General features: G+C 38.6%; 1 protein-coding gene across 11 annotated transcripts in view; it reads left to right on the forward strand.

Annotated features, from left to right (window-relative positions):
* The window catches only part of WDR17 (WD repeat domain 17), a 113,526-nt gene that overhangs the window by 21,803 nt on the left and 79,125 nt on the right, over window positions 1-12,598 (forward strand). For 7 of the 11 annotated variants that reach the window (XM_040489850.1, XM_040489852.1, XM_040489853.1 and 4 more), the window contains exons 2-3: window positions 2,262-2,347; window positions 4,662-4,784. The exons of 1 other annotated variant lie outside the window; for it this stretch is intronic. In XM_040489850.1, the coding sequence (XP_040345784.1) occupies window positions 4,719-4,784 (66 nt within the window). In that variant the 5' untranslated portion in view covers window positions 2,262-2,347; window positions 4,662-4,718. Of the gene's footprint in view, window positions 1-2,261; window positions 2,348-4,661; window positions 4,785-12,598 lie in introns of those variants that run through there. 3 more of the 11 variants (XM_040489857.1, XM_040489858.1, XM_040489859.1) reach the window with 2 other exon arrangements.

The raw sequence follows: 12,598 nt of genomic DNA on the forward strand, positions 1-12,598 counted from the left end.
TCGAACTCAGGAACCATGAGATCGTGACCTGAGCCAAAACTAAGAGTTGAATGCTTAATCGACCGAGCCACCCAGGAGCCCCCTCTTGAGATTCTCAGGTAGAGTGTTGATCGAGTTGGGGTCGACAACTCCCCCAGATCGTACGATACAATGCTTTTGTCATCTGCCTTCTGCTGATTCCTCACGGGGAGTGTCTGTGCATAGGAAGGGAAGCAGACAGGTGATCCCAGGTCTCTGTCATTTGGTGCAGCACCTTCAGCATGAGGCTCGTGTGCACTTGCCAGCCACTGTCCTCTCCCCTAACCCACCTGCCGTGATTCTAGACAGATACAGGCAGGCAAGAGAATAGTTGTGAATAGTGCCGTTTACTTTACACTTGACTCTGCTCTGTTTTGGTGAACAAGCAATGGCACGTGCTTACTTGGTTTGTTAGGAGGTTCAAAATAATTACCGTTTCTGTCTTGTGAGATGGCAGACGGGGGCTCACTAAGAGAGTACAGGAACTGTGGTGCAGGTAGGTAAGAGGACATCACTTGGAGGGATGGATTTAGTACAGAAGGAATCACCTGCAAACAGAATTTCAGAGGGTGAAGCCAGTATGTTGGTCGGAGGTAAAACTGGATGACAGAATTGAAACGTTCGATCAGAACAGCCATGATGGAGACCAAACTGTAGATAGGCAAAACAGGTCACTTTACTCCCTTTAGGATTTTAAACAGGCACAAGGAAATGAAAACACTGTCAAGTTTAGACAGAGGAGGGCAGAAATGAACGTTACAGGACGTGGTACCAGAGGTTCGTGTGAAATCACAACCAGAGAACTGTAAGTCCTTTGATTTCTAGGCTAGGGACTGCTGACGTGTATCTTGATTTTAATCTCCATATTTACAGTAGGATGTTGATGCCTGCCACATAGGATCAGCTTCTCAGAATGAGAACAGGGCCCTACTTTATTTAGTTCAAATTGCTATATCCCTTAGTTGCTCCTAGAATTACAAAGCACTTCTACACGCACGAGAGGCATAGCAAAGTGGAGACGTTGCCTGTGTATGGATGGATTACACAAGATGCCATGTTCTCATGGTTCCTAAAGGTTGAAAGAAAATAACATGAGGTAATTCAGATTCCTTAGGTAAGTAATTATTTCTTGCTATATGCAGTTAATTTAAAAAAGTCCTCGTGTTTAAAACTTTGCCAAGGACATAGATAGTCATAACTATGAATCTCGCTTATTTCCCACAGGCAGTAGACCCCGGTTTCCTAGTGTAAATCAGATGAGAGTATTGATTTGATTAATCTCCGTGGGCGTGTGTCTCCCACAGGAGGTAGTGTGTCAGTTAGTGATGCCACAAAAATACTTCCTACACGCCACTCCAAAACTCAGCAAAATACGACGTTAAACATTTATAACACTCACAAGTACGATCCTGGGGTTTACGACAGGTTTGGCTTGGCCGAGCGGGTGTGTGTGATTTGTCTGTGGCAGCCCTGCCCTTGTGTCTCTCCTCCTTCCTAGACCAGTAGGTTAGCCATGGAACGTTCTTGCGTTTAGGGCAGAGCCACAAAGGCATGAAGCGGGCCCTATCTCCAAAGCTTGGAACCGGAGCACTCTGATTTCCGTGCATATATCGCTGAGAAAAACTGGTCATATGGCAAGTCCAAAGCCAACGGGCAGTGGCATACAGTCTGCCCATGGTGGGGGTCATGGCAAAGATACAGAGAAGGATATGAAACAGAAGCAGTACTCAAACCTCAGGTTACTTGTATGTTTGGACATGAATGCTTATAGTACATTTCCTCACATTAGAAGAAATTTTACTTTATTCTCATTTTCTTTAGCATGATATTTAGTCTTTGATTATTATCATTTCCTTCCAGCACTAGTCATAGGAGGTACTAAGAATTTTCTGACTATGAATTAAGTTAAATTTGTGATTTATTTTTATTTTTATTTTTAACGTTTATTTTTGAGACAGAGAGAGACAGAGCATGAACGGGGGAGGGTCAGAGAGAGGGAGACACAGAATCTGAAACAGGCTCCAGGCTCTGAGCTGTCAGCACAGAGCCCGACGTGGGGCTCGAACTCACGGACCGCGAGATCATGACCTGAGCCAAAATCGGCCGCTTAACTGACTGAGCCACCCAGGCACCCCGTTAAATTTGTGATTTTAACAATAATCAGTGAGACCCACAGACCAATCCACAGACATAAATAAATATGTGGGAGGAGTGCCAGTTTGACTCTGTCCTTTGTGTCTCAGTTACAGCTGAGTGATGGTGACATGATTCCCCTGTGAGGCCAGATTTCAGCTCTGCACTCCACACAGTCCTAACCCACCGAGGAGAGGTGAGAGTTGAAAACTGTCGTTCTTACGCTAAATTAGTGAGATTCTAGTCACTCTCAGATCATCAAAATACCTGAACTACAATTGGGAACTACGTATCTTACGCAAGATAATATTTCATCAGGGATTACATGATGTGAAATATTTTACTTTTCTTAATTCTTGTAAATATGGTAAATAGTGCTTGTGGAAAAATATCGCAAAATAAAACATCCGAACTATTGTGTGCCTATAAACAAGGTATTCATTTTAACTGCATTGTCTTTACAATGGTGTAATAAATATACTTGTGCTGATATGACTTTAAAATAATTTTACCGATTCAAGTTGGCCTTTAATTTTACACTTAAAAAACATTTCTTAAATGGTTTGGCTAGCCATCTCCCTATAAGGATCTGAATTGTAATCCTATTTCATTTGTTGGTAAGTACATCACCTGTCACTTGGATGCATTTCTTCAGACCCTTTCCAAGTTTCAGTAGTAAGTAAGTACCTTCAGTTCATGTGACCTGCCATTAGCTGACAAACTGTTGTAGCACTGGGAGTGTCAGTTCACTCAACAAACATTCTGTGTATTCTATACAAATACGAATAAGGCAAGTTCCTTTGCCTTGGAGAACTCACAATTTTTGTCTACACAAGTGATCACTATCCAATGCATGCAAATGCACGAATAAAGGCGCACAGATGAGGGATGTGGTGCATTTGAGAAAGTCTTCAAGGAGGAAGAGTTTTTAGGTTGGGTCTTAGAAGACCTTAAATATCAAAGAGCTCATTTTTCACAGGGGCAGGGGAAGGACGGCTCAGGCAAAAGCATTTAAAAACATGCAGGCGTCAGATCATGATGGTATAGAACGTGTTTAGCAATTGCAGTGCAAGCAGAAAATGAATAGGTAAATTATTTTATTAGTTTTTACAAGACATGATGAGGGGTTTCACTAGAACAGTAGCATTATGGCTGGAGAGAAGGGCCTTTTGAAGAGAGATTTTGAAGATAGTTTGATAGGACTTGGTGATCACATGTAGTGGAACGGGCGGAGGAGGGTGGTGAAGAATCACAGGTGGCGTGAGGTGTTTGTCTCAGGTTACTGCCGAGAGCATAATGACAGTCATTGAAACGGGGAATGCAGGAGAAAGTAAGGAATGCTTAGAGGTGGTTGAAAGGAGTCCAGCAAGAGGTAAACAAGTTAAACAAGAGATTACATCAGTCCTACAACTTCCTTCGCAAGGAAAAGCCTATTCCCAAGCCTTGTGACCTGAGGCTTCAAGCAGGTATTTGAAAATAGGCCTTAGAGGAAAAGGAGGAAGAGGTACCCTGAAGAAGAGTCCCATGTTCCATCTGATAAATTTTGAAGGCTCTTCTCAGTCGGCCATGGTGATATTCATGTGTCCTACATGCATACCTTTTTATGCCAGCACAGATGCCGTGCTACTTTTGGGATACGAATAATGAAACACTCAAGTCACCCAAATGTTTTCTTTTTCTTTCTGCGCCCCCCCCCCCCCCCCCCTTTCCTTTTTTCTCCACTGAGGTGTAATTCTTTGGTGAGGAAAAGATCAGTCAGGACTTGTTAACGTTGGGAGAAGCACGTCACCATTACGGAGGGCGTCTTGAAGTCCACGTGCTCTCCAGTGTCCCAGGGAATCTCTTATTGAGCATGGCTAGTAAATTTCTTCCAGAAGTGAGTAAAACTAAAAAGAGATCAAATTCACGTGATTGTGATTCTCTGTCAAGCATATGAGCACTCTATTAAGTGAGGTGTGGCCTTTGACTTTTTGAGGCACTTAGGTAATGAGCAGTCAGCTGACTCTAAAATGACTTAACTCTCAAGTATGGAGATGGAAGCAAATAGAAATACAGAATTGGTCTTGTCATAGACCTTTTAACGCAGAGGCTTTCTTCCGGCTTTATCTCCAACTCCCAAGGTTGAGAATGGAACTCATGTTCTCCTTCCTGTTGCTTTGTGCTTTCTTCGCATTCCTTATTTATAACTGGGTCACTTTTGGAACTAATTTGCCTTCTTGAAAAAATTGAATCACATGCTTTTTAGAATGAAAACTGAAAGCCTAATATTTGATGAAGCATTTGTTGGTACTTTACAACAACGTAATGATTATTTGGTTTTTCTTTCCTGTTTGACTATAGGCTTACATTTTCTGGGTTAGCATTATTTTTTACAGATGCTGTTCTTTGTAAATTATTAAAGCTGTTTCAGCTGAAATGTGGCTGTGCTTCTAGCTTCTTGTACTGAGCAACATTTCACAAGGCAGAATTTGGTAAAGCTTTTTGGTTGAAACACGTTATTGTTACTTTAGGTGCTGACTGTTCTGATGCCGACTTTCCAATTGCCTTGATTAAAGTAGAAACATTCTATGGCTTGGATGACTTACATTTCAAATTGGTTTGATCAAGATGATTGGTATGAAGGACTACAAAGAGTAAGATACATTTATGTTGTAATTATGATATTCTGTGGGTTTTGTTTTCTGCTTTACTACTCATGCAGCTGTGTTTCTTTGTCATTTATGTTGAGGACATTTTTTCATTGAAATATTCTGAGGGTAAATAAGATAATCACTTGATCGATTCAAAAGCAGAGGTAAGAAGAGAATATGTAAATATAGTTGTATATTGAGGAAAAGGCATTTTTTTTGTCCGTCCTGGTTTCAGATGAATTCTTAATTTTTTCAGATTATCTTTAAGCTTTAAATATAAAACAGAATTCTTTTTAATGAGACCGATGGATGAAAGTAGTAATACTTTTAACAAAATCATTTTACATAGAGAAAAACTCGATGAAATAGAAGATGTGCATGGTAATACTACATATATAATAATACTGTAAAAGAAAATGCAGAAATTTTCTGAAGAAGAGTGCCATATTCTATTTGATGAATTTTTAGGCAATTAATTATGTTTCAAAAGGACTTGGCATTGTTACTATGGCAACTTTTGCATAGTATTTTGAAAACAGCTATTCTGATCTGTTATTGCAATAGTAGAAAACTGCTATTTAAAAATGCATCTAATCAAGATGGATTTTGTGTAAAATTGTATGACGTCTCTGATTATTTTCACTTTTTTAATGGAAGTTTTCTTAATCATTTAGATGAAGGCACTTTGTGGATTTTTCTTTCTTTTTTCCTTTCTCTCTCCTTTCTCTCTCTCTCTCTCTCTCTCTCTTTTTTTCTTCTTACACAGCCTGGATTTTTCCTTTTATCAGTGACTGGAACAAAAGAGCCAGAGTATCTTCACGCAGTCTCACCAGCTGGTCCTCGTCGTCGTTCGAGGGCAGACAAGCCTGGAGATAGACAGCACTGCCTTCTCCCCCTCACTTCCTCGGGTCCCTTTCTCAGCACATCAATGAAAGACATTTTCCCAGTATTTTACTTCCTTTTAATTATCTCTTTTGTTGTAATTGCTCGGCAGTTTAAAGCCTCCTGCCCTTTGGGCTTTTCACAGTTTTTTCAACTGTGAAACAAGCCGGTGAACATCTCTGGAGCCAGTTAATAGCAAACCCTGGGGAATAATCCTCATATCGTGGACCCTAAAGCATTCTTCAGGACACAGGTGGAGGATCCATGGGTAGCTTTTCATTCTGGACTCCAGTCTTATCCATAAATGATGCAATTGTTCCAGCTTGTGGGTTTACTACGTGCCACAGGACACAGACACCCCACAGCATCTCCGTATTGTGCGTGCGCATTTTTAATGGAATAATACGCGCATTTCTGATGTGGATCCAGAGGCTTTTTTCCCAGTGTAGTCCGTGTATTTCTCAGTGGGAAAGCATAGGGATGGTAGTCTAGCTTGCTAAAATGCTTTTCACTAAAATTGGGTGTTCCTTTATATAGTGACTTTAGGGTAGTTTAGAGATTATGAGAATTCAAATTCTTTTCCTCTGTCCTGACACCATCCTGACACCCTTTAAAACTACCATTGGCCTTTATAAATGAATTCCTGGCTCTGAGACGTTTTACGAGAGTTGCCGTTATTCCATATGGATACAGTTTGACCCTGAAATGACCACATGGTCTTCGTGGGCTTGAGGTTCTTCTGGCTCAGGTTTTCATCAGTTCTTACATAGACTTAAATGGGAATGAACGATCCTGTTCCAAATAATGAGAATGGGCACACGAATGTTGACTAATTTCTTTAAAAATCCAGCTTAGGGGCGCCTGGGTGGCACAGTCGGTTGAGCGTCCGACTTCGGCTCAGGTCACGATCTCGCGGTCCGTGAGTTCGAGTCCGTGAGTTCGAGCCCCGCGTCGGGCTCTGGGCTGATGGCTCAGAGCCTGGAGCCTGTTTCCGATTCTGTGTCTCCCTCTCTCTCTGCCCCTCCCCCGTTCATGCTCTGTCTCTCTCTGTCCCCAAAATAAATAAACGTTGAAAAAAAAAATTTTAATAAAAAAAAAATCCAGCTTACTATTTGTCAGATGATGTGTCTGTGCATATATATCCTATATAATCAGCATTCAGCCTAGTACATTTTTCAATATAATATTTTTTAACTGTTCACAGGAAAAGATAAGTTGGATTTTTTTTTTTAGTTAAAATTGTGGTTTAAAAATGGAGTCTTTGAAAAATTACATACAAGTGAGTTTGATCTTTAGTACAGAATTACGATAGAATTAATTTTGATAGGAATAATATTGATGGCATATGTACATGTTTCTACAGATACACAGACACATATATATGAACTTAATTTTCACTTAGTTTTATAGTTTTATTTTTGGCAGTTGTAACTATAATTAAATTTTTTTTTTTAATGTTTATTACGTGAGAGAGAGAGAGCAAGCAGGGGAGGGGCAGAGAGAGAGGGAGACACAGAATTGGAAGCAGGCTCCAGGCTCTGAACTGCCAGCAAAGAGCCCGACATGGGGCTTGAACCCACAGACTGCAAGATCATGACCTGAGCCGAAGTTGGCCGCTTAACCGACTGAGCCACCCAGGCACCCCTATATTTTAAATTTCATTGTGATTATTTCATATCTGCATACTCTCACATATTCAAAAATGAGCTTTAATATTATACAAATCTAATGTAAATATACTCTTACCACTTTAATTTTTTTGCATTTCATGCACTTAATGTGTAGAGCATCTCTACTGTAATTATAATGTATGGAGGTGCATTTCATAGGAGATTGAAACAAAAAATTGAATTTAGGTTAAGAAAATAAAGTAATACCTTTGCAAGTAGGCTGTTGCCAGGCTACTGACAATGTCAGTTGCATGTGGGGTGTCCCAATGCTCCGACTGTCTTCCTGAATCCTTTATAAATCTCCATTATTCAGTGTACCAAAAGGGTTAGTACTTCATCTTTAAAGTGTGCATGTTGTTTCTGTGCCAGAAAGATGGTATTTTCTAAAGCAACAAATCTTTGGAATGAACAGGAGATTAAGTCATTCTCTCTCTCTCTGTCTCTCTCTCTCTCTCTGTCTCTCTCTGTCTCTCTCTCTCTCTCTCTCTCTCACACACACACACACACACACACACACACACACGAAACATTCTAAAGTAAGGATGCAAAAGGGTACATCATATTTATCTGAAATATGTAATGAGCTTACATTCAGTTAACATATATTTTCCTAAATATATGACATTTTATAGGATTTATATTTAAGGTACAGACACATATGTTAGAATAGACCTTCAGTTGAACATTTTCCATTTTCAGTAATGCAGAGTCATTAATTGTGTAATATTCATGCGGACTACAAAGATAACACAAGCTTCTGGACATTTCTTTTTATGTCTTTAGTGATTGCAGATACCACTTTATAGGAGCTACTTAGTTTTACATATATTTAATAATACTTTTGAAAAAAAATAAAAATAAAAATAAAATACTGCCTATAATTTAGATGTATAAATGCAGTAGTATTTATATATTTAATGATGTATAACTTTTTTCAAATTTCATCCAAAATCCTAGATTTTTAAAATAAGTCACTATTTTGTTTTATCCTGTTTATTATTAATGGCTGGTTTGGACACGTTATTCAACTCTGAATTTAAAAAGGATTTAAGTTGTTAGACTGTAAGACTTATAAAAGCTGCTTATGAACAAGGTCATATCATATTGGATGACAACAATGATATTTTTAGATTATCTAAGTTTGGAAATTCAAAAGTAGTGAATTCAAGATATACTGATAGTTAAAGTAAGAGTGTATTGACGAAATGGAATTTGAAGTAACTTATTTTTAATAAATAGTTAGCAGAGGGACTTTAGGTTTCTAGTCTGCCAGGTAAGGAGCTTAGAAGTCTTCATTTCATCCTTAAAATGATATAAAGCTGAACGAACTGAGAAATCAAGAACTCTTCTTAGATCTCTAAGAGAAGTGAGATCACAAGGCAGATTGCTTCTCACACCACTGGAGACACTGACAGGCAGTTACAGAAATTCACAACCTACTGGAGCAGAGACCTACCAGCTAAAGCCTCTGCAGGAAGCAGAACCAGGGTAGGAAAAACTGAACTAACTGATGCATTGCTGTGAGGCTCCTGTGACAAGTCTGAGAGTTAAAAGTTCCAGGGAGCCTGCCATGCTTATGTGCTTTTACCTCCAGGATCTCTACTAGGCCTTCACCATGAAAATCAGGGAAAATCCCTGCATGCTCCTGGCTGGGGGAGGGGAAAAGGAAGTATTGTGAAATATGTCCAGGCATTTTGTTCTTAGCAAGGGTGTTCTCAGGGGAAACTCTTTCACCAGAGCCCAACTTGCTGGTTATTTCAGAACCTACCCTATGTGGCAGAAGGGAAATAGCTATCTCAAGCCCACTGTACCCCTCATGTCCCTCCTGGGGAATAAAAAACCCCCAAGAATCAGAGGCAAAATTCACATTCCACAGGCATAGACTCACCAAAAGACAGAGACCTAATCTTAGCACTTTCAAATGCTTCCTCATGTTTCCTCTCCACCCTCAACGTACCATTGCATTATAAAGGTCTGCGTACCACGGTTCCTTTTACCACTACATTCATGTTCTCCTCTCAAAGATTACAGGGCATACTAAAAGGCAAAAACAAAACAAAAGAACCCCCAAAACCCCCCAAAACAAAAACAAAACCCAACACACAAGCAAAAAACCAGAAGCAATTTATTGGAAGGGAGTAAAAAAAAAAAAATCAGAACAAGAATCAGATATGGCAGGAATGTTGGAATAATCGGACCAAGAATTTAAAGAAACTGTGGTTATATGCCAAGGGCTTTAATTAAAAAAAAATAGACAACATACAAGAACAGATGGATAATTTAAGCAGAGAGATGGAAATTCTAAAAGAATCAAAAAGAAATGCTAGAGTCAGAACACTGTAACAAATGAAGAAGTCCTATAGTGAATTCATTAGCAGACTGGATATGGCTGAAGAAAGAATTTCTAAGCTTGAGGATATGACCGTAGGGACTTCCAAATCTGAAAAGAGAAAAAAGAATGGGAAAAAACAGAACAGAGTACCAAGAACTGTGGGGCCACTACAAAAGGCATACCATGTACATACTAGAAATACCAGAACAAGAAGAGAAAGGAGCAGAAACAACAATCGAAGCAATAGTGACTTAGAATTTCCCCAAATTAATGTCAGACAGCAAACTCCATATCCAGGAAGCACAGAAGATACAAAACCTGGTAAGTGCAAAAACAAACAAACAAAAAACTACACCTACAAATCATATATCCTATTCAAACTGCACAAAAAAAAAAAAAAAAAAAAAAAAAAAAAAAAAAAAGAAAATCTTGAAAAAAGCCAAAGAAGCAAGGATAAGAATTAAATTGAACTTTTCAGAAACCATGACAGCAAGAAGAGAATGGAATGAAGTATTTAGAGTGTTCAAGAAATAAAATGCCAGCCTAGAAATCTGTACTGATAACACTGCAGTTCTCTTTCATGAATGAAGGAGAAATAAAGACTCTCAGGCAAAAATTTGGGAATTTGTTGCCATTAGGGAATTAGTTGCAACAAATGTTAAAAGAAGTTCTTTTTTTTTTTTTAATTTTTTTGAAGTTTCTTTATTTTGAGAGACAGAGCAAGCAGAGGAGGGGCAAAGAGAGAGGGAAAGAGAGAATCCCAGGCAGGCTCCGTGCTGTCAGCACGGAGCCCGATGTGGGGCTTGAACTCACGAACCATGAGATCATGACCTGAGCCGAAACCAAGAGTCAGATCCTCAACCGACTGAGCCACCCAGGTGCCCCAAAAGAAGTTCTTTGGAGAAAATTAGTGATAAAGGTTTGAAGCTCAGGTCTGTATAAACAAAGGGAGAATATTGGAGAGTGTATAATTAAAGGTAAAATAAAAACGTTTATCTTTCTTACTCTTAATTGATCTTGTTAACAAATATCAGTGTGTTCAAAATAAAATAGCAACAGTGTATTTGATTATACTTTTATACAAACACACGTATATATGCTATGTTGCTTATGTATAAATGAAATGAATGACAATGATCATACAGGGATGGAGAGAGGAATTAGGGATATTTTGTTATTAGAAGGTACCCATACTACCTGAGAAGTACTACCTTGGAAGTAGACTTGGATTAGTTGTGTATTAGAAACTCTAGGACGGTCACACACAAAAAATGTTTAAATGAGGCACAATTGATATGCTAAGAAAAAAAATGAATCACATAAAGTGTTCAGTTGAAACCACAAAAGGAAGAAAAAGTGTGGAAGACAAAAACAGGAACAAAGAACAAGAGGAGCAAATTGAAGCAGTAAAAATATGGAAGATACTGATCCAAGTACATGAAGAATTATTTTGGACATTAATGCTCTAATCCACTAATTAAAAGACAGAGACCCAACTATATGTTATCTATAAGTAACTTGCATTAAATATAAAGACATATATAAAGAGTAAAGGAATGAAGAAAGATACACCATGTTAGCACTAATTAAAAGAAGTGGGTGTGTCTGTTAATTTCAGACAGAGCAGAATTCACAGCAGGGATAAAGAGGGACAGTACATAGTCACTCTCCAAGAAGGGGGTCACTCTTCCAAGAAGACATAATAATCCTTAATGTGTATGCGCCTAATAACAGTACTGTAATATGTGAGGCAAAAAAATCGATAGAAATGCAAAGAAAAATCGATGAGTGCACTATTGTGGCTGGAGACTTTAATGCTTTGTCAGACTGAACAGATCTAGCAACAGAAAATCAGTAAGAATGTAGTTGGACTCTAGCATCTTCAGTAAACTGGATATAATTTCCGTCTATAAGGCACTTCACCCCAAACCAGATTGTACATTCTTCCCAAGCTCCCATGGAGCATTCACCTAGATAGACTGTATTTTGGGCCATAAAACACATCTCAGCAGCTTAAAAGTATGGAGATAATATGAGGTCTACTCTCAGACATGAGTGGAATTAGACTAGAAATCGGTAACAGAAACATAACTTGAAAATCCCCAAATGCTTAGACACTAAGCCATGGTCTTTTAAATAACTAAATAACACATAATCAAAGATTTTTTTTAAGTTCATTTATCTTGAGAGAGGGAGCACAAGCAGGTAAGGGGCAGAACGAGAGAGAGAATCCCAAGCAGACTGTGTGCTGTCAGCACAGAGCCCGATGTGGGGCTGGAACTCACGAACCTTGAGGTCACAACCTGAGCCGAAACCAAGAGTCAGACATTTAACTGATTGAGCCACCCAGGCACCCTAGAGAAGAATTCGTGAATTAAAAAAGTATTTTAAACTGAATGAAATTGAAAATATGACTTAATGTAATTTGTGGGAAACAGCCAAAGCAGTGCCTAGAGGGAAATTTATAGCATTTAATGCATAATTAGAAAAGAAGGAAGATCTAAAATTAATCACCTAAACTTCTACTTTAGAAAACTCGAACAAAATAAATTCAAGTAAACTGAGGAAAAGAATAAGAATTGGAACAGAAATCAGTTAAAAGTAGAAAATTAGTAGAGAAAATCAGGAAAAGTAACATCTGCTTCTTTGAAAAGATCAGTAAAATCTATAGGCCTTTAGCTAGACTAAGAAGAAAAGAGAGAAGGAGGAGCATATTACTAATACCAGTAATGAAAGAGTGGACCTCACTGCATAGCCTATGGACATTAAAAGGCTGGTAAAGGAATACTACAAAGGATTCTATACCCACAAATTTGATAACCTGGATGAAATGGACCAATTCTTTGAAGACACAATTTGCCAAAACTCACAAGAGGAAAACTATGCAATCTGAGTAGGCCTACATTTTATTTTATTTTATTTTATTTTATTTT

The sequence above is a fragment of the Herpailurus yagouaroundi genome, unplaced genomic scaffold (genome assembly GCF_014898765.1).
Source record: "Herpailurus yagouaroundi ecotype Mexico unplaced genomic scaffold, PumYag 181, whole genome shotgun sequence".
Classification (NCBI taxonomy): Eukaryota; Metazoa; Chordata; class Mammalia; order Carnivora; family Felidae; genus Herpailurus; species Herpailurus yagouaroundi.